This window comes from Scaptodrosophila lebanonensis, unplaced genomic scaffold (assembly GCF_003285725.1).
Source record: "Scaptodrosophila lebanonensis strain 11010-0011.00,11010-0021.00 unplaced genomic scaffold, SlebRS2 tig00000080-arrow-pilon, whole genome shotgun sequence".
Classification (NCBI taxonomy): domain Eukaryota; kingdom Metazoa; phylum Arthropoda; class Insecta; order Diptera; family Drosophilidae; genus Scaptodrosophila; species Scaptodrosophila lebanonensis.
Genome location: NW_022060561.1, coordinates 1,231,145 through 1,253,151, shown reverse-complemented (window position 1 = coordinate 1,253,151; position 22,007 = coordinate 1,231,145). Strand labels below are relative to the sequence as shown.

Below are 22,007 nucleotides of genomic sequence, written 5' to 3'. Positions count from 1 at the left end.
TCAATTGACAGCGCCAAAGAGCGCATCGAAAGCAAAAACAAAACGTTGCTTGTGTTTTTTTAAGAACGCGTGTTGAATGTTAAATAAGCACGGGAAAGTAAAGTGGCGCTCTTCTTGTTTTTGTAGAAAGTGTTGGGGAGATCATAAAAGCTGTTAATAGAGCAACCTTTTGTAAATAATGTTGAAAAAATTGCTGCTTTTGGTAAGTGGTGTTTAAAAAATACCCCTTTTTTCAGTATACTTTCATAACTAGTTAAAATTGAAGTCTGATATTAGGTAGGGATTAAAGGAGTTCCACGAAATGTTTAATATAAAGACCACTCTTTGGGTATAAAATGCATTGTTCTTTAATGAAGAGACCCAGATAGATATGTTAGACGAACATAGAAACATATCTTCTACATATTATATATGTATATATTTATATCTCGTGGCACAAGGTTTGTCATCGATAGACTCCGAAGCTACTCAACCGATTTAAATAAAATTTGAGATGTATCTGTAATTTGGTCTAACCTAAAACTAGTCTAACTTAAAACATAGCATAGTTTTTATTTTAATTATTTAGGCAGTGTTAGTTGAATCTTCATATTGTTACCTGACCCTCCAATAATTTACTCGTATTATTTCATCAATATGTTGTGGATATTTATAAGTAAGACTGACAAAGCTTTAAAATGAAAGAAAGGGTCAACCGAAAGCAGTAATGTCAAGATCAGGCGGAAATACATTCATCCACAATAAGAAGATTTTATTTTGAAACGTGAAATATCCACAAAGTATATTAACTTTAATTTTAAAAAAAATTAGGTCTTTAGATGCTTGGCTTGGCAACAATGGGCGATTGAAAACAGACATAAGGGGTGTCCTAATCAAGTGGCGAGGAGTGTTCCCACTAAAATGCTGTATAGTGGAGCACATGCGATCACCTACTATATATATATTTCCACTGGTAGCTTGCTATGCATTTGGGGAGGGGTAATAAATTATTAACAAAAAGCAATAAATTAAAATGTTAAATAAAAACTGTCAGAAAAACTCAGCTGAATAAGCACGCAGGTGCATTATTGGCGAGTTATAAAATAAATTCTGTTGAAATTATTCAGACTATTCCACTTACATAATAAACGTTGATAAGGCTAAATGATTTTTAGTTGAAACAAATAGCGCAGCAATAGGTTAAGTGGACTCTATTCTAACAAGTAATTCCAGCTCCTAAACTAAAAGAGCTTATTTTTAAGTTGCTAAGTTTTCGATATGATTTTTTATTGAGCAAAGTCCATAAATCATAAACTTGTTTCTCTCTGATTAGGCAAGCTTAGGCTTAGCTCGGGCTGCCACCGAGCCAGATGCCACATTGGCGGCATTCTTAAACGAGACGAATGACAAACTTGCAGCTGCCTACGATCAAGAGGTGTTGGGAGAGTTACGAAATGAGCTGCAAGGACCCAACGATCTGATAGCTCTGCTGCAAGTCGAAATAGCGAATGAGAAGCTAATAAACTATGTGAAGAGCATCACACCGCGAGCAAAGAAGTACGTAAGACTAAAGCTGGGTGATGCTGTACAGAGGAGGCAGCTTGAGAAAATTCCCCAATTGGGTTACGAGATGTTGCCGGAAAAGGAACTGCGAAATATCTATGCTTTGACTTCAAATATGAGCGAAAACTATCACAATGTGCACCTTTGTGCCTTCGGACAGCCCCAGAATTGTACGCTCAAGCTAATACCTGATGTGCAGCAGATACTGCACGAGAGTCAAAATCTGAAGGAGATCGAATATTATTGGTTCGAGTGGCGACGATGCACCGGTCTGGCTACCCGATCCCAATTTGTTGCCTTTATGGAGCTGTATAAGAAGACGGCACAGCTCAATGGCTATGCGCATGCCGAGGACTATTGGTTTCGCTCGTTGGAGCTGAGTGGCCGGGAAACCATGGCCCTACTGGATGGATTTATGGATGCACTACGGCCGCTCTTTCTGCAATTCCATGCCCATGTGCGTGGCTCTTTGCGCAAAATGTACGGCGAGCAATTGGTGCCGAAGGGCAAGCCTTATCCACAGCATTTGGCTGAAATATTCCTGGGCAATGCGTTTCGACGCGTCAAGGCCGAGTGGTTTGTGGACTTGCCCTATCCAGATGTGGGTCTGCCGAATATTACGGAGGCATTGCAGCAGCGAAACCTGAACACCACAATGCGTGTCTTCTGGCATGTGGCTGAGTATTACAGGGAGCTGGGCATGCCGCAGCTCGAAGAGTAAGTTCAAAAGCTAAAGTGTTGTGGAAAATTTTGATAATAGTTTTTGGAATTTAAGAGCTATATTTTTATTTTTATTATTTATTTTTTTTTTTTTTTTATTTATTAAAAAACTTATCCTAGCGTTAAATAATAAAAGCCAACAAATACCAGATTACATTTTAGTTATTTCTTATTTTATTCATTTTACAATTACAATTATTATTTTTGTCTGTTCGGCATGACTCAGCTCGAAGAGTAAGTTCAAAAGCTAAAGTGTTGAGGAAAATTTTGATAATAGTTTTTGGAATTTAAGAGCTATATGATATTTTTTTTATTAATAAACTTATCCTAGCGGTCAATAATAAAAGCAAACAAATACCAGATTACATTTTAGTTATTTCTTATTTAATTCAGCTTAATTTAATTTAGTTTTATTTAACGATTGAACATTACAATTATTTTTTTTGTCTGTTGGGCATGCCGCAGCTCGAAAAGTAAGTTCAAAAGCTAAAGTGGAAGAGGAAAATTATGATAATAGTTTACGGAGACTGCGATATTTTTATTTATTTATTAATAAACTTGTCCTAGCGTTAAATAACAATAACCAACAAATATCAGATTACATTTTAGTTATTATGCATAATTATTTCTAAATTAATTCAGTTTAATTTAATTTAGTTTTATTTAACGATGGAACATTGCAATTATTCATTTTTGTTTGTTACTTTTTTTCATTTATTTTAAATAATTTTCCTTAGCTTTAATTAACTATTAATATTATATAATTTAGGTTATTTAGATGTACAATTGCAATTGTGCTTGAGTTTGAAGTCTAAAGTGCGTTTCGCTGGTAATAGTCTTTAGATAATGCGGTATAGCCTGCAGATTTTAAAAAACCTAGGTTTAACCAGAAGAATGTATAGTTTTGAAAATGCTGCTGGTCTGCTGATGCTTTCCGGATAACTGTAGTAGTGCCAGATGGAAGCTAAACGCTTATTCTCAAGCTTACAGTTATAGTAATATTACTGAGTTTTTCACGGCCGGTGGCTTAGAATTTCTTTTCTAAATAACCCATTAATTCTAGAAACATCGTTGTGTTATTCTTTCGTATGTTTACCGCGGAATATATCCAATAGCGACTAATCAAATGATATAAATATTGAATAAGGAAACCTAGGCCTGCTTTAAGTCTTTTATTCTTATTATAAAAAATATTTTATAATAAATAATTTTAATATCGAATGCACAGACAGAAGAACATAGCTTAGAGTGAGGGAATGTTCTACCTCTAATTAAAATAAACTTAATATATCAATTTAAAAGGCAAATGCTTACATTCAGAAACCATTTAAACAATTTTTCCATTACTCTCTCCCCCCTGTAGCGATCTTTATCGGAATGCTAAGCCTGTGGCCAATCTAGATGGCGACCGATGCTGGCACAAGGCCTGGCGTTTCTATGATCTGCCGTACACAAATTTCAGTTACTGCGCCTTAAACGATGAGGAGCGTTTCTTTAACATGTTCGAGGCACAAAGTGATCTGCACTATTATCGGTCCACATCGGAACAGCCAACGCTTTTGCGTGAGGAACCATTTCCCAGTTTTAGCGATGCCATTGGAAAGAGTATTTCTCTAGCGGCTTCCTCGCCACGTTATCTCCATAAGTTTGGTCTGACTAGGGGAGCGGAGTGGCGTGACTTACCGGCTCGTTTAAACCGCCTATATCTGCAGGGTATGCGCGTAGTGTTCTTGTTGCCCGTATTCTATGTGCTCGATCGCTATCGCGTAGAGGTGTTGAGTGGACGCATCAGAGCCGACGACAATGAAGCCTATTGGCGGCTGACAGAAGAGTTTACGGGCGCTGCGGCGCCACGCAGACGCAGCAACGAGCAATTCGATGTGCCAGCAAAGCTGCTCTTGGAGGTGGATGATCAGTATGCCAGGTGAGTCCGCATAATGGCACGAAGATAATTAAATAACTCTCCATTTTGGCAGCCATATTATGAGCATTGTTTTGCAATTTCAACTCTATACGCATTTCTGTAACTTGACAAATCAATATGTGGATGGAGTGGATGATAAGCCCCTGGATTTGTGTGACTTATCTGGGCAGCGTCAAGTTGGACCAAGATTACGTCGTGCCATGGCCTTGGGCTCGTCATTGCACTACAGAGAAGTATTGCAGGAAATGCTGGGAGAGCGCGAATTAAGCTTGAATGGGCTACTGAGCTATTTTCAGCCTCTATACGAGTGGCTGGTAATGCAGAATCGGCTCAATGGCTTGGAAGTTGGCTGGACATAGCTATTCACGTAAATTAAAGCAAATAAATATTTATTTAAAGATGCACAGTACGAATGAATGCAACAGTACATAAAATATTTAAAGATCTAAGAATTTAGAATAAAATAAACTGTGCCTTTTTTCTTTTTAGTCGGAATTGCATTTCTTCGCATTTGCAAATAAGTAATTGGTTTTTAAATTTCAGCTGCTGCCTAAAAGTATGCAGCAGAAAACATGGCACTTGGACTTTGCATTTACTGCCATTTTTATTTAAATTTATTTAATCTCGGCCTAATGAACAAGAAATTCCCGTCAGCCCTGCTGGGACCCCCCGAAAGCCAAAAACATGTCAGTGGTCTACTCGTGTGAGTTTGAGGTATACGGCAAAGTACAAGGCGTCTATTTTCGCAAACATGCCGAACAGAAAGCAAAATCTTTGGGCCTGCGTGGCTGGTGCATGAACACTAAAGAGGGCACAGTCAAGGGCTATATTGAGGGCCCGATCAGGTCTATATACGTTATGAAGGAGTGGCTCAAAAACACAGGCAGTCCCATGTCGGACATAAAAAAGACTGAGTTCTCCACACCTAGAAAATCGCGAGAATATGGCTTTGTGAGCTTCACCATAAGACCAGACGTAATAAGGCGTGCTAAGGAGCGGAAGACGCAATAAGCGCAAAGGATCTTTCGAAATAATTGTAAAAAAATGATAAAATATGGGGTCCCACCTTTAATATTGAAACAAATGATAAAAAGCATTTTAATTTTAAATTGAACCAAAACCAGCTATTTAAGCCTCATCTGCATATATTTGTTAATCATAAATTATTCACATTATCACAGATTATTTATTTTTTTAAAATTTCATTTTTAAATTAACAAAATAGGCTGCTGATACAAATTACAACACATTAGACGTTATAGACCTAACAAAAACTGGTAAATAGAGGAGAGAACTGAATTCTAATTAAGAGCTAATTAAAATATTTAAGAAAAAAGCGATAAAGGAAAAAGAAAATCTCCAATCTGTTGGGGGACCTTTTTTTTTGTCAGTCCGGCACTTCCCTGGAGATAACTAAAAAGGTTCGTATAGAATCTCCATTCCATTAACCTATATTCTATTAGTAAGACTGTTGAATACATTAAAAGGAAAAGCGAGCATATAATTGAATTTTGGCAACACCACAGTTAATTGAAAGAAATTTGGACGATGGAGCAACACCTTTACAGTTTTGCCGAACTATCGAGAGTGGCAAATAAACCATCTAATGGTTCTGTTTATATTTTAACCTAAGGGTATTACGCCTGCAAGGGATTTGTTTGAAGCTTGCAAGTTTATGCACACGATGCCCCAAGTGCTCTATCTTGACTGCTGCTAAGGTTCCATTAAAAGTTCCCCACAACCATCGAAATTTCTTTTAATTAAAAAAAAGAACTACGCATTGTGTATTGGATAGTGCCCCAAGAAAAAAACCATTGAAATCGAGTGTTAATGAACGAGTATACTAGCTTATATACAGACTATTAATCATTCACTAAAGTCAAGTACTCGCTCAAGATCTGGTCAGTTGGGCCACTCACATATTACAGCTATAATAATGCAAGGAAAACTAGTGAACGAATTAATAGTAAAGTGCAGTGCTCGAGAGAAGATAATGATGATGACTCTCAACAATAGCAAAAGGTGATAGCTTAAAATAAATATTAAATTAATTATGCTACGTGCTCTCGAGTGTGTCATGCGAGTAAGCAAGTGCGCATCGGGTTACAAAAATATATTCATTCATATGTTTATTAATTAATTAGTTACAAACGCTTTGCAGTAATATAGTATTGCGTTTCGAAATTTATTTTCCCACGTTGCTGTTGGAGTGTCGGGCAAGTAAGCATTTTTCTACCTACTTATAAGTAGATATGTACATATGTGCATAGAATATTTGCAGGTGTAACCCATGAGATTGTTAATTTTTCATTTTATTTTACTAGAGTTTTAGCAACGCCCCGAGCAAAAGTTATACACATGTACTAAGCATGTACTTTAAGATTCGCTAAGCTGCACAAGTTTGGGTTGACCTTGAAGTTCATTAGCGACAGCCAAAAATAAAAGTTTAGATACTACCTCAATTCCTGGAGCGCATCTATCTAAGCATGTATGTAGTTATTCATAATGCAGGCGAATTTGAAATTATTTATGAGCTCATTTCCGAGATAGATCGCAGTCTAATTAATGTTGAATCATATTGTTCGCTTTGTATGCCAGTGTCGCAATCAAGCTATCAATCAGTCCAGTCATGAATCCCAGTTAGCACCTTAACATGCACGCCGCGTTCCCCCAACCAGCCCCACCAGCATCTTCCCCTGCCCCCACTCATTGAGTTGTTTACATACTACTTGCATGACTCAAAACATTTTTCACATGCGGCTAGGTCAAGTGACAAGCATTTCACAGCGACATTGCCCCAAAGACGACAACAGCAACAACAACAGCAACGACAACAATGTCGAAGACAACGACGCGACGGCCATGTTGCAGGGATGCGGGCGTGGGTGGCAGGTGATCGAGCGAGCTAGCGAGTGGAACGCATACGCCAGGGCGGCAGCAGCAGCGACGCTGACGCTGACGTCGATGTCGACGTCGACGAATGCAAAAGAGTTTGCAGCGAGCTGCGAAAAAGTGTTGTTGGGCTATGTGGGTGAGCTTATCAGCTCTGCTAGAGATGTGAGTTGCTGTGGCATGAGCAATCGATTGAGCAGCTTTTGAATTACATATTATTAATAAAGTAATATTTACTTATTTAGTTATTTACAGCGTAAACGTAATTAAAATTAAAGACAAGCGATGGCAGTCCAGCTTAACTTAAAAAAAAGAAATATTATAATGAATTTATTTAAATGGAGCTATTCACAGAACTGAATGGATGCGGAATTTTAAGATAACCTAATTCTGTTTTAACACGGTAGATTGATTCCAGAAAAACTCGTGTAATAAACAACAGTGTAAAAAAGACATTGATCCTATGTTATTTTGAATCGTGCTAAATGGAATACAGTTGGGCCACCATATATACAATTTTTAATTTTCAAACCGTGTTAAATCAAAAGGGTGTATTATTAAAAAAGTAATATTTACCTATTTATTTATTTTCAGCTTAAAGGTAATTAGAATTAGATGGTAGTCTAGCTTTACTTAAAAATAATTTGAATTATTTTAATGAATTTATTTTAATGGACCTATTTACAGAAGAGAATGGTTGAATTAATGAAAATTTTGTGGAATTTTAAGATAACTATAATTTATGCATTAGATTTGATTCTATAGGAAACTTTACGAGTATTTTAAAGTTGTCTTTAGACGTACAAAAAAGAGAATTGGATTGGAAGCTAATTTTTCTAAACAAACAAAATAATAAAAACATTGTTTTTCTTAGTATAATTTATTATAAACGTCTGTGGATGAATTTTATATATAAATGTAGCATCGAAATTATATCTTAATTCACGCTGGCATGGGTATTGTAAACTCCTATTTAGAGACTATTTTAATTATACATTTCAACTGGCATTGCTTACTTGATATCCGCCTTCTACCGACGACTACTCGCTCAGTCGGTTGAACGACGGCTTTCTCACAGGCACTAATACTAATGGGTCGTTGCGGTTAAAGTTTTTGACTGATAGGTACTACCCTCCCTTATAATTGCAAACATGCATGCAAAACATTTACATACAACAACAACACATACATATATATACATATATACCTGTACAAACCATTGTTGTTCACATGCTTATGTTGTTGTTGGTTATGGTTGAGTTTATTGTAGTTGTTGCTGTTGTTGTTGTTAGCAGTACCCATAGCTCGGCAGTGCTAATTGTGATTATCTCACACAAAATATAGAGACATCGGGCGATGACGATGACGCCGACGCCGCCGACGACAGCGAATTTGAATTCACTTTTCGAGTGAAAAAAAGTAATTTCGAAAAAATTCTTAGCAACAAGTTAGTAGAGTTTTAGACGCGTTGCAAAACGTTACGTGTTTGTTGGCCGAACCGCTCGGAAAAGTGCAAAACTGCAAATCAGTGTGAATCGGTCGCTGTTGGGAAAGTGCGGGAATGTGCTAAGATGAACAGATTCTCTACAGATTCTCAATACGAAACTTTATGCGAACTGCTGTGAAAAGTGACAAGCCATTTAACAGTCTTTAACAGATTCCAGAACAAGCTCAGCCCATAAGCAACAAGTCTTATATGAAATTAATTTCGAAGTGCAATTAAAAATTTAATTGCTTGTGAAAGATTTAATAAGCATAGCTAAGTGCTTACCTCTTAACCTTGACTGAATCATTTGTGTTTAAAATAGTCACATATCGCTTAAAACATGTCGTCTTATCCCCTGGCCGTGGGCTGCCTCGTCTTTTTGGAATTGTGCCTGGTCAGTGCTCAGTTGGATTTACCTCCGGTCCAAAATCCAGCAAGTCCGCAGCCAGAAATCTACTATAATGGTTATACGCCCACTACCCCGGCACAAATCACGGCCGATCGAGATCGTAGCCAACGCTATGGACCGCCCTACACGGCGGACAGCGGTGGCGAGCCGCTGGGCAGTGCCGATGATGGGCTGGACGACTTTAGGGTGCGTTTCATTAAGGTCTAGAGATGGGTATGGGTATGGGAAGGCAGAGAACTTGAGAGCAGAGTCGAGCAGAGAATGAAACTTTTCGACTAATAAATAAATTAATAAAAAATATTAGGCAGCAGTAACTGGGTGGCAAGAACTTTTTTTTTATTATAAAACTTCAATAAACTGTTATTATTTACAAAAACTTAAATTAAACTTATAGAAAAATATAAATACAGCTTAAACTAGGAGTTTAGTGTTATTTAATTATTTATACTTTATATAAATCTATTGGCAAGATCAGCCTCCTTCTTACTAAACTTCTTCCTTTTCTTCGGGTGGCAAGAGCTGGCCCCCATTAAGGCCAATTCAATTTATTCTGGCATGTTTTTTTTTTTTTTTGATTTACAAGGGAAGTCATGGATACCGCAAAAGTTGTTTATTTCGGCTGTTTTGCAAATCACAGAGCCAGTGGGTTTCATTTTTCAGACTAATGTAACAAAGAAAAGCTCAATATTATGTATTTATTTATTCAATTTTCATAAATAATCGCATTTATTTACAGTAATATCTAATAAATGCTTTGTCAGAGGCGCCAGAGGGAGGTTAGTGAACACAACTCCAAGGACAGTACTCCGATTTGTTAGTGAAGAATGATTTATGAGCAGATTTATATGTAAAATAAATATACTGCTATGTTTTCGCTTTTTAATTAATTAACAGAAAAGTGTTAAAAGTTATTACATCTTGCTAGTTTAATGGAAGTACATATATTTTTCTCATCTGAAAAGAATTACACATTTGTCAACTTCATATAAGTATATGTATTTAAAGAACAAACTGACCTATCAACCTAAAACATTTACTTCAACTTTAATAGTTAATATAAATAAAATATGTTTTCGAAACTGGACCAGCTTTTCCCTCAGTTAGGCTTTTAAAAGATTTAATAACTTTGTAAATTTATTGAAAGAGTTTTATTAGTGTATTAAAACAGTTTTAAAATGAATAAAATAACCTTTCAGTCATAGAAGCTGAAATGGGTTTGGAACTCAATTGAAAAGTATTTCTGTGCCATCTCAGATAGTTGACAGGCGATCTCTCTCTTCGCTTCTCCTTGCTTGCCCCATCTTTAGGTGTGAAACCACTCCACAATATATGAATAATTGTGTGTGTTCGCTTACAGTATGGTCAGACCTATGATGAGCGTATGCGTCTGGGCTACGCCTATCCTACACCCCGCCTGAATTTCAGTCATGATCGCGCTGAGTCACCCTTCAGTGGGGATCGCGGGTATACCAATGGGGGGGCCGAACGCTATGCGAATCACAATTACGGCACCACTGATCGTTACGGCACGCAAGATCGTTTTAACAATTATCCGCTCAATGATAACGATCTCAACAACAACAACAATAATGGACGAAATGCGGGTGGCCCCTATACCACCAGCAACCCCTACAATCCCAACGAACCGTACAGTGGAAACCCGAATGCGGAGTTTGTGGGTAATCGGAATCGTTTCGAGAACCCCTTTCTGCCCAATCAGGATCGTTTCAATCTGAACAATCGCTATCTGGAGCGTCAACGTTTTCAGCAGGATCGTCGCTACCAGATGGAACTGGAAAAGCTGCGCAATCTGCTCGTGGAAACGGACCAGAAGGGCTCCTTGGAGTGCACAGCCAATGTGGCCGCACAGTGGAACTTTGAGACAAATGTGAACGATTTCACACAGACGGAAGCGGTAAGTCGGTGGTTGTAGTTGTGGCTGTGGCTAAAGCTATGCCTATGCCTGTGGTCGCGGGTAATTGTGGTGCTGTGGCACGCGATGTAAAAATATGTACATGTGTACATAGAGAATAGGCATGTGTTGGTGTGTGTGGTGTGCGGATAAATTGTGCCGCTCTCTGCTGGTAGTGGTGCATTTTTCTCAGGCTCTCCGTAGATGTCAGTACACAGATACTATTACATATGTTCACAGCAATTTTCTTGTGAGATAAAACTGACACACACACACACACACACTTGTCGCTTATTGAAGGTCGTCTGATAAAGTTCTCAGGCCGCCGACATGCCAATGTCAAGCTGTTGCACTTCGAGGGCTTTACGATTCGTTTCGCTTCTGGCTGCCGCACATGTGTCGAAATTGATTTAAGCACTTGATGTTTTCTTAAGACTTACTTAGTACTCGTATGTGCAACATTTTGTATTCGACAAAGCTCGCCTCATATTTTTAAAAGGTTCACAAATGACAATTTATTTTCGATACAATTTGAATTTAAAAATCAAAATTCATAAAACTATTTAATGTTTTTCCTAAGACTTAGTGTGTACAATTTTTTATTCGATTCATATTTTTAATAGTTCCAAAAATGGCAATCGTTAAAATTTGAATTTTAAAATTTAAATTCATAAATTCATTTAAATTCTTCCTAAGATTTTTTATTCGACAAAGCTCGCTTCTTATTTTTAATAGTTGAATTTAAAAATCAAAATTTATAAAAAAATTTAATGTTTTTCCTAAGACTGAGTCTTACAATATTTTTTATTCGTCAAAGCTCGCTTCATATTTTTAATAGTTTCACAAATTGCAATTTATATATTTATTTTATTTATTTATAAAGATTATTAAATATTCAAATTGTAATTAATAAAAGAAATAAAAATCAAAATTCATAAATAAATTTGATGTTTTTCTTAAGACTTAGTGTGCACAATTTTCTATTCGATTCATATTTTTAATAGTTCCAAAAAGAGCAATTTCTTTACGTTACAATTTGAATTTAAAACTCGAAATTAATCAAAAATTTAATGTTGTCCTTTAGGCTTAGTATGCAACATTTTTTATTGTACACTGCTCGCTTCTTATTTTTAATAGTTTCACAAATTGCATTTTATTTTCGTTACACTTTGCATTTCAAAACTTAATATTAAAAGTAATAGCTTCCCCAAAACTCAAAGCGTACTAAATATTCCAATTCTACATAATTAATATATAACATTCATTTATCGTTTTAAAATTCTTTTATATGTATTATGTACTAAATGTTTTATTTTATGTAAAATTGTCGAGTTTTTGAAAATAAATCTATAGTTAATTTTAAAAAATTTGAAACGGTTGCTTTTTTGTAATTTTATTTTAGTAAATGTCATCAAATCGGTCTGCGTTATGTTATCTAAAAATAGTTCCTTTGCTAGAAAAGTGTTTAAGTTCAGTAACTAAAATATTGCAATATAAAGTGTGTGAAATAAGTTCGTCATAAACTTAATCCAACAATTGGCACACGACGTCTAAAAATAATTACAAGCTTACCAGAATTATTTATCATATCAAAAAAAATTGTTCAAGTAAACCTCCACCTAAATTTGTTTGCCTTTCGCGCCATTTTAGATGCCAAGTTGGGCAATATTGTAATTGTTATCTGAAACTAATTATCATGAGTAACAAATACAATTATTATCGTTGCAAGAATAATGTGCTTTAAATTTAGTGTGCGTGTGTGTAAGGAAAATATTGATATATTAATGAACATAAATTTTTGAAATATTGAAATATTGTATATTTTTTTTGCAACCATTCGTTTCATTTCAACAATATCATGCAGTACTGCCTATCATTTCCAATTTTCTTATAGCTTCATATACATAAAAAGTATGCCAATATGCCTATTTATTAATTCCTCTTATCGTTTTAGTTCTTAAAAATTGTATGCTATTATTTCTCGTTGATAATTGCTCTCCACAGCTAAATGCCCAGCAACGCTATGTGGAATTTCAACGCATTACGGCCCAGCAATCGAAACATATAAACAAGGATCTCATATTCGACCGTCGTCTATATAGACAGCTGATGCTGCAATCTGAGGTGGGCCCAAACGCCTTGCCTTTGGATGTATTGGATAGGGTGAGTGTATATAATGGATAAATCCAAAATAGTCAGTTTCAAAAGAAATGTTCTTAACAGTATAATCGTCTGCTGAATGAGATGTTATTTCTGTATAATGGCGCCGGTATTTGTGCCTATCAGCAACCATTTCAATGCGATCTGCACTATATACCACACCTGAAGGACATTATGGCGAAGAGTCGGGATTGGGATGAACTGCAGCACACCTGGGTGGAGTATCATCGCAAGGCGGGACGAGGAATGCGCGACAGCTATGAGCAGTTGATCGATGTAATGCAGGAGGTGGCCTATGCGAATAGTAAGTTATAAAAATTACTTATAGGAATCGAATTATTCATTGCATTGGCACTACAGATGTCACCAATGGCGGCGAGTATTGGTATCTGGCGTACGAGTCTGGAAACTTTCGGCAGGATATGGACATTGTATGGGAACAAATACGTCCACTCTATGAGAGTCTGCACTCGTATGTGCGTCGCAAGTTGCGGGATTACTATGGACCCGATCGCATCAATAATATAGCACCCATACCATCCCACATACTGGGCAATATGTATGCTCAATCCTGGTCGAATATACTCGACATTCTTATACCCTATCCGGGGCGGAAGCTCATCGATGTGACGCCGCGTATGGTGGAGCAGGGCTATACACCGTTGCTGATGTTCCAGCTGGCCGAGGAGTTCTTCACCTCCATCAATATGTCGGCTGTGGGTCCGGAATTCTATCGCAATTCGGTCTTCGAACAGCCCTTGGACAGACGCGTGCTCTGCGAACCGTCCGCTTGGGACTTTTGTAATCGTCACGACTTTCGTGTCAAAATCTGCACCGACATCAATCAACGCAGCCTAATTAGTGTGCATCATGAAATGGCCCACATCCAGTACTTCCTTCAGTACCGCCATCTGCCCAAGATCTTTCGCAATGGCGCCAATCCTGCATTCCATCAGGCGGTGGGTGATGCTATTGGCTTATCGGTTTCAACGCCTCGACACTTGCAGACCCTGGGCTTACTGCAGAGATCTCTGGACGAGTCCAGCTACGATATCAACTACTTGTTCACCATGGCTATTGATAAGGTGAGGCATTAAAAGATGGAAGCTGAGAGTTAATTTCAACTTAGAATACTTAAATTCTTCCATAGGTGGCCTTTTTGCCATATGCCCTGGCTTTGGACAATTGGCGTTACGATGTCTTTAGTGGCAATGCCAATAAGCGCATGATGAACTGTCATTACTGGAATATGCGGTTCGTAGTTCCCTTGCATTTTTATATAGCATAGCTATAAATAAAGTTCTCTTTCTGCAGCGAAAAATATGCCGGCATTAAGCCGCCTGTATTGCGCTCTGAAAAGGATTTCGATCCGGGAGCCAAATATCACATACCTGCTAATATACCCTACATAAAGTGAGTAGCTGATATTATTTTTTTGTTATATTTGCAAATTTATATTTTTTGCTTAATTTTAAATCATAGCCAGCTAATGGCAACTCTATGGATTATATTATATTTTATGATATTTTTAGCAATCAATGGACATTTTTTCTAATAACATTGTAAATATGTTAGTCAACACCAGCTTCCAACATTTTCAATGCCAAAAATTGGAGAGTAACATGTTTTGTAAGCCCATTTGCAGATCCCGAAAATGAAGTCCTTTACCTTGTTTTTACTTTACTTTACTTACTTTCTTTACCTTGTCTGTCTTACAAACTCTGGATAGGTCTGTTGATTTACAAAATTGCAGAATTCGAATATGAAGTCCAAACATTCTTTACTTTGTCTGTCTTCCAACAGAGTGTAAAAACTCTGGATAGGCTTGTTGATTTGAAAATTTGTAGAATCCGAATATGAAGTCCAAACATTCTTTACTTTGTCTGTCTTCCAACAGAGTGTAAAAAGTCTGGGCTTGTGGATTTGACAAATTGTTTATTTATTGAAAAGCAATTAAGAATCCAATCAACATTCTATTCTTCGATCTTTTGCCGAATAATTCTTTCCAATATTTAAGTAAAATTTTAGGTTTAAGAATAAATTAAGTCTAGTTGCCAAGTGCAGAATGTGTCTGCAGCTATTTTGTAATTGGATTTCAATGATGCGCAAAAGTTTGCTTTAAAAACCGCTTAACTTTTACTTGAATTTTCTCTCATCTCTTAAGACTTGGCTGATTGCTGAGACTTGCTGTAACTTAAGCACCAGAAAGGTCATTTTTATGATTACCGCCTAATTTTGTGTTACAAATGATCAATCAACCATGACCTCGAGTCCCCAACACCAACTAAATACATTAGAAAGGTCGCTGAGACTAATAAAAATATATAAAAGCAACGCACCGCTCTTTATTATACACCCTAAAGGTTTGAAAAGTAACAACAAAAATGGTATAAATGATTTGTAACGAACTTACATGTGCCACTGTTTTATTAGCAAGTTTATAGAAGGCGCAATGTAACGGTAACAACGTGCTAACAACATTTGTAACACACACGAAATAGCCTGGCCAAGTTGCCTCGCTAACCTGATTAGGAGATGGATGCTTATGAGAAAAGAAGACTTGCAGATTCTAGAAATTTCTTTACAGACTCAATCCGGTCAATAGTATCTTACGGTGTCCTATGTTGTTCTAGTTAGTTTAATAACCAAGTAATAGACCTACCTCGTGCTGGCAACGTTAGCCATGTATACGAGTTTTAAGTTTAAAAATGTCTTGAGCTCCTTCCAGCGTTGTGCCTTTTTCAAATCTTTATTTAACTTTTCTTTTGATTTCTTTGAATGATCTTATAATCTTTACGTAGGAATTAGTGATTTACGATTGCGATTTGTCCATGGTTTAGTATTTTGAGGACTTTAGGAATGAAATGTGTTTCAAAGGTCATTCTAGATCATTATAAATATTGGATATTTTTTCGGAATACTCGCCAATTTTCCTTGTGTTAGTATAGCTCCTGAATAAAATATTCTCCACAGTCTCTTGCTTACACCTTTAATTTTGTTTGCTAGCTTGAGATAGGAAACAATATTCTTGCCAGATAGAGAGAGAAAGAGAGGATGAGAGAGTAAAATATCTGTTATTGTGAATATTCCTCCGTTGTTTGTTTTGCTATTGCATTCCCTAAAAAATCGTTTGATAAACTAATTAACATCCAATTTTGTGTTAAAATAAAGACAACTTTGTTTCGAGACGCCTATCGTTATGTTAAGATATGATCTGGGGAAGTCGCTGAGCTAAAACGTTAATCGGTTACTTAGACTGTATCTCTACTATATAGTATATCTTTTTTTTTTTTTGTGGAGCAGCATTTGAACTGACTTTTTAGAATGAGTAAAGGTTTGAGACTCACCTTTTTCCATTTCTATATTGTTTGCAAATTGACTTCGAAGGTTAGGGACCCTTTTTTAAGCTTCAATATTTTTTAGCTTAATGTAAAATGTAGATTTTAAATACACACTGATTTCTTTATTATAAATTATTTATTATGCCTGATGTCTTGCATTTCAAATGACCTGGCAAAGTATCTAAGCTAAAACGCTTTTCATATATGTGATCGCCTATTATATCTGAAGTCTATATATATTTCCTTGCGGCAGTATTTGAACTGGCTTTAGATTGAGTATAGCTTTGAGATTCCCTTATCTTTTTCCACTTGCACCCCATATTGTTGCAAATTCTTCTATATTTTTTATGGCTTATGTAAAATGTATATTTCTTCCGCAATTTAGTTGTTTATTGTACATATGTAGCCCGAAGTCTTGCATTTCAAAATAATCATAGTATAGTAATCATAATGATAGTTCATTTCTATGAATAAATTTGTAAAAGTCTTTATTTGCTTTCCCATCTGACTACTAGATTCATGAACAATAATCGAGTTAAGTAGTTTTACTTTCGCAATCATGTTGTTTACCTCATCAAGAATTGTTTGTGTAATTTTTGTGTTTCTCGTGCTTGTTATTTCATTCCTTTTCAACTGAGCTCGACCCGAGATGGCTGTTTGTGAAATTTGAATTCAATTCATGGCCACGTGCCATGATGGGCCAAAAACATGGCCTCCGAGAAGCTCTAGTAATAGACACAATAGGTTCGATTGGTGGCCCATGACAATGAAGGCAACAAAACTCAGTGAAGGGGATGCAGATAGCTTCTTAGATTGCTTATGTTAAATGCATTTTATGTATTTTTTATGCACGAACTTTTGAAAGTTCCAAAATGCATTGAAAACCTTCAAACTTGTGTAGCTTTTGAAAAACTTCAACTCTGTGTAAATTGAAGATAAAATGCAGCAGCGATAAAAAAGCAAAGCCATAAAACGCCCTATTTAGTAAATCTTTTATTTTACAAGATTTGAGAGTATTATTTAGATTCGATTAACCTTACAGAGTTATTTTTAATTTAACTCTCACTTGCTCTTCAACAAATGTTAGTTTCTAAATGAGTGTATTACCAAACAAATGCCTCGCTTATCTAATTAGCTACATAACCAACGTGAATAAACCGAACTGAGGCACGGTATTAATTTGCTATTTTTGATTGCAATTCACACAAACACACACACAAACACATTTTATTTATTTGTACATTTTTTTTTTAACATTTTCCGTCAAATTGCAGGCGATTACGCATGGCAAGCGCCAGTAGTGGCCAAGAGTTGGCCCATTGACTTCACATAATGGTCAATACAAAGCACATACATATATAGACACATACATACATATATATATACATATATCTATATATGTATATGAGCACTTACATACAACACTTTTGCACTCACGTCTTGTTGTCGGCCTGGTGGTAAGGAAAATGTGTTCGAAATGAAATCCACAATGTGTGTATATATAGTATATTCATATGTATATATATCTACAGATATTTCCCGCATTCACTTTCCACTTGGCTGCTGGCTCGCCAGCGCAACTGTTGCCGTCATTTAAATAAGCCAAGACATGGAGTGTTATGAAAAAAAAAAAAAAAAAAACTGCTCCATTCGACTTACTCTTACTACCTGCCTTCCGCTTACCAGACCATCAGCTCTGACCCATTAAACTATAAATTGTTCGGCTTGTAAATACGAGAGCGCGAAGCCTTAATTTTTGTTTTTCGGATGGACTCTGAAAATGAGTGGCGGCGCTGCTCGGGTGTCAATGGCTGTGGAGCCCCTCAAATCTGGCCATTGTCGTTGACCGTGTTGTGTTGTCTTGCGATTTTTTAGTTGCACATTTATTGCGCTCTGTGGCGTTCAGAGTGGTTGTCGTATTTCACTTCGTTTTGGCCATATACGACACATTGAAATGTAAGACAGCCAGCTCTTGGTTATTATGACAGTCGGCCTGCTGGTCTATTGCATAATTGTCGCCACACCGGCTGGCCGCAAGTCTAGTGTTTCGTATCTGAAATATTGCGACTTGGCTCAAATGTGGCTCTGAGGGCGTTGATTCTTTCAAGGTGGAGTGCAAGCGATTGGCAAATCGCCAGTAATTGACACTCCAGATGCCAACTGATGTCTCAATCTGCTCTGACAGATCAAATTAAACCTTATACATATGTATGGGTGGAAGAGATCGCATTCAAATGATACAAATATTCTTTACAAATATCACATTTATTAAGTTACTATAAATAGGTTTCTTTTATTCGCAACAACAGACAGATTATGCCTATTTTTCCCCCAACTAAGTACGACTGAACTGAAAATATTTGCTTAGAAAACATTTCCATATTCTAGAAAAAAATACGCAGCTTGATGAAAAAATATATTCCAAGTTGTATTTCAATTATTTATTTATTTATATAATGCTAGCTTAAAATTGAAATCCTAAAATTAACATGCAATGGCTTCTATGGCCCTCAGCTAACTTATTTAGTATTTCATTTGTTATATCGCCTATATTATATAAATAGTAGGTGATATTTGGTTCTAAATATTAGGGATTTCCTTCATGTTATAGGATGAGAAATGAAATCAAACAAAAGCTTACAAATCTCGTATCATGCATTTTCCTTGGATATAAGTAAGACTATATTTCATATTTGGTAGAAATCGATTGACAGACTGTTCGACTAATAAATAAATATATGTAATTACCTTTTAAATGATATATAATTTTATATTATAATTATAAATAAGTGAATAGCTAGATAAAGGAAACGGGTCTTGCTGCAACAGACAAAAATCTAGCTCTTCGAAAATAAATCTGTTATTAAAATTTAAGAATAAATCAATTTATATATAACCAGGTCTAATTTAATAACTAAATAGACCAATAATAGAATTAAGCTGTTTACCGACATGTGTATGTATTTTTTTTTATTTCTACAACGATTTCAAAATCTGTCAACATATCTAACCATATATGGAGAACTAAGCTAAGCAATATATTTTAAAAATTGCATAATTATTGATGTTAAGCTTTCAACTTATGCTTGAGATCTATCTATCTTTACAGTCGTCTCTATTATCTATATGTACATGTAGCTATCAACATTTTCTTTCCTGTAATCTATGCAAAATTTCCAAATATGATGGCTTCGGGTATCCCCAACCAATCCATTACATATCTCTCCAATTGCCATGAGCGCCATATCTAATTTCCTTCGATATAAACATGGCCGGCTCTTTATTGCATATTCAAAATGTGAACAAGTTGTTTATATCACTTTTTTCACACTAGTCGTGCACCTGAAGGCATATTTCTGTGTGGCACGTAAAAAGTGCCACACGACCGCTTTTCCGAGCAGCTTGCATCCACTTCCTAGCGTTTATTTTGTGGTCTGGCATTACTTTTTATTAGCAACCAACGATTTGTGTGCGGTTTTTCGAGCTCTTATTGCTGCTTGCTTTCTGGGCTTTAGGCTTTGGGCTTTGTTGTCGTTGTTGTTGTTGTTGCCATGCCATAAACTATACAGATTAGGTTTCAATTTGCATTTCGGTTTCATTGAAGTCGTTGTATTGCGATTTCTTGCACCATATAATTTTTTGTGGCCGCGCCATTTGTTTTCCAGCACAAAAAAAGGCAATGTGGGGCATGAAGCTATCACGTTTTTCTTAGTTGGTTTGTAGGACATGTGCTGCTAACCGATATTCGAGCTGGACAGGCGTACAGCGCGCTCTACTAAAGGCGAAACGGCAACAACAATAACAGCAACAACAAGTTGGCTTACAGGCCGGCTGCAATGAAAAGAGTTTTACAGCTTAGAGTTCGACTTATTAGCATATTGAGAGAGGCTCTGTCTGGTTAGCTGGTAGTTTTTGTTTATGTAACATTGCAGTTTGTTGATTACGCAATAAATAATCGGCACACAATGGGTAGGTGGCCATTGACGGCTGGCGATGTTGCAATATGGTTGCAATAAAAATGCTTAATGGACTTATTTGAGAGCGGCTCTGCTCCTAGATGAGCGCTTTTAATGCATTTAATTACCCATCGAGGAAAAAGTGGGAAAGCGAAGGAGTATTGCAAAACTCAGCTCTTCTTGATTTGTGTTTGGATTTGATTTTAGTGCTACTTTGATTTTAAACTCAATAGTTTTTAAAGCATGTAGCTTTTTAGCCTGACTTGAGATATCTTCTTTCTTAAATAGTGCAATCGGTAGAGAAAATATCTGTATCCAAAGGGTCCTATTAAGTTCTAACCACTCGTACTGTAAGGTATTCTATTTTATTTTTTTGAAGTGTAACTTCTTATGTGAAGGTTTTGGTGGGTTTACTCACAATTTTTTAAGTGGGTTGTATTTTTATTTATCAGCAATTTTCCAGCGGTTCTTCTATAAATTTATAGTCGATTTTCTGGCCATTTTCAAGCGGTTCTTCTAGCTATTAGTGGATGTGCTATCTATTTAAAGCGGTTATGTATAAATTTTCTAGCATATTCTACCCATTTTTAGCTGGCTTTCTAACCATTTAGAGTGCGTTTTTTAGCCTTCTTGAGTTGACGTTTTTTTTCGCTATTTTTAGTAATTTTAAGACGATTTTCAAGCCTTTTTCTACCAACTTACAGTTGTGTTTCTTGCCATTATCTTCGATAACCGATAGCGTTTAGCATTTTCAGCCATTATTTTCAAGCCAAATGTATATTTGCCAGTAATTTGTTGAGTAATAATGAAGGGAGTAAAAAATTAACTCAAATTAAATTACTTCAATATAACTACTAAGTTTCACTTCTATCGCGGGTCAATTTTTTTTCTTTCATGCTATAGCTATCAGTATTCTTGATTTTATTCAGTTTTAAACACTAATTTCAGTTGATTTCAAAAATATAGCTCTATTGGTGTATAGAAGGGATAATTGAAATCCGCTCTTTATACATTATTTCAAAATTGGTTGTCTTCAACACTTTTGAAGTTGTTAAGTAGAAAATATTAGATAGATAGAGAGAGAGAGAGAGAGAGAGAGTCCTTTTCTAATATCTTCAATGTTCAAAGGTATTTATTTTTATATTTAAGATATTAAAATCAAATCTTTGACATCATCTTAAATGAAACGAGAAATGCAGAAATGTTTGTTCGATTTGATCACTTGGTTTTCGTTGTTGTTTTTATTGTTAACATTTATCAGCTTCATTGTTCATTGTTTTTATACAGAGACAAAAATATTTGGTAAATTAAGTACTTTTTATAAATCCGTTGCTATGCGTAGCGTTTCTAGCTTTACATTTTACAAAAAATTCTGCACAAGTATGCATGTGTGTGCGCATAAAAATTACAAAACTAAATTGCTTTAAAATAATACATAGAGCGCAAAAATACGAGTATAAGTAACAACAATTAATACATATAGTATTACATAATTTGCGTTCATACAAAACTGACTTAAATGGGCGAGTGCTGAACGACTGGCGCCAGCACTGCTGCCCTTTATAGAATAAAACTTAGACGATTAACAGTAAACAAAAGTCTTATCACACGCTTAAAACGCTAAGAAATGAAAGATCTAGAGATCTCAACTGAACGCTGCGTCAC

General features: G+C 36.0%; 3 protein-coding genes across 3 annotated transcripts in view; all 3 read left to right on the top strand.

Moving 5' to 3' along the window:
- Positions 1 to 178: 178 nt before the first annotated feature.
- On the top strand, positions 179 to 4,545 carry LOC115626038 (angiotensin-converting enzyme). Its single transcript, XM_030521288.1, has 4 exons — positions 179 to 202; positions 1,313 to 2,259; positions 3,626 to 4,186; positions 4,239 to 4,545. Exons 1-4 carry the CDS (start codon positions 179 to 181, stop codon positions 4,543 to 4,545), a joined length of 1,839 nt encoding a protein of 612 aa, XP_030377148.1.
- Positions 4,546 to 4,782: 237 nt separating this feature from the next.
- Positions 4,783 to 5,270, top strand: LOC115626128 (acylphosphatase-1). The gene has a single exon (XM_030521381.1). The coding sequence runs from the start codon at positions 4,871 to 4,873 to the stop codon at positions 5,195 to 5,197; it is 327 nt and encodes a 108-aa protein (XP_030377241.1). The 5' UTR covers positions 4,783 to 4,870; the 3' UTR covers positions 5,198 to 5,270.
- A 3,291-nt stretch (positions 5,271 to 8,561) lies between these two features.
- LOC115625675 (angiotensin-converting enzyme) overlaps positions 8,562 to 22,007 on the top strand; it is a 69,795-nt gene continuing 56,349 nt past the window's right edge. The window contains exons 1-7 of the mRNA XM_030520812.1: positions 8,562 to 9,159; positions 10,331 to 10,888; positions 12,890 to 13,048; positions 13,109 to 13,349; positions 13,406 to 14,130; positions 14,196 to 14,299; positions 14,360 to 14,458. Coding sequence (XP_030376672.1) covers positions 8,905 to 9,159; positions 10,331 to 10,888; positions 12,890 to 13,048; positions 13,109 to 13,349; positions 13,406 to 14,130; positions 14,196 to 14,299; positions 14,360 to 14,458 — 2,141 coding nt within the window. The 5' untranslated portion in view covers positions 8,562 to 8,904. The remainder of the gene's footprint in view (positions 9,160 to 10,330; positions 10,889 to 12,889; positions 13,049 to 13,108; positions 13,350 to 13,405; positions 14,131 to 14,195; positions 14,300 to 14,359; positions 14,459 to 22,007) is intronic.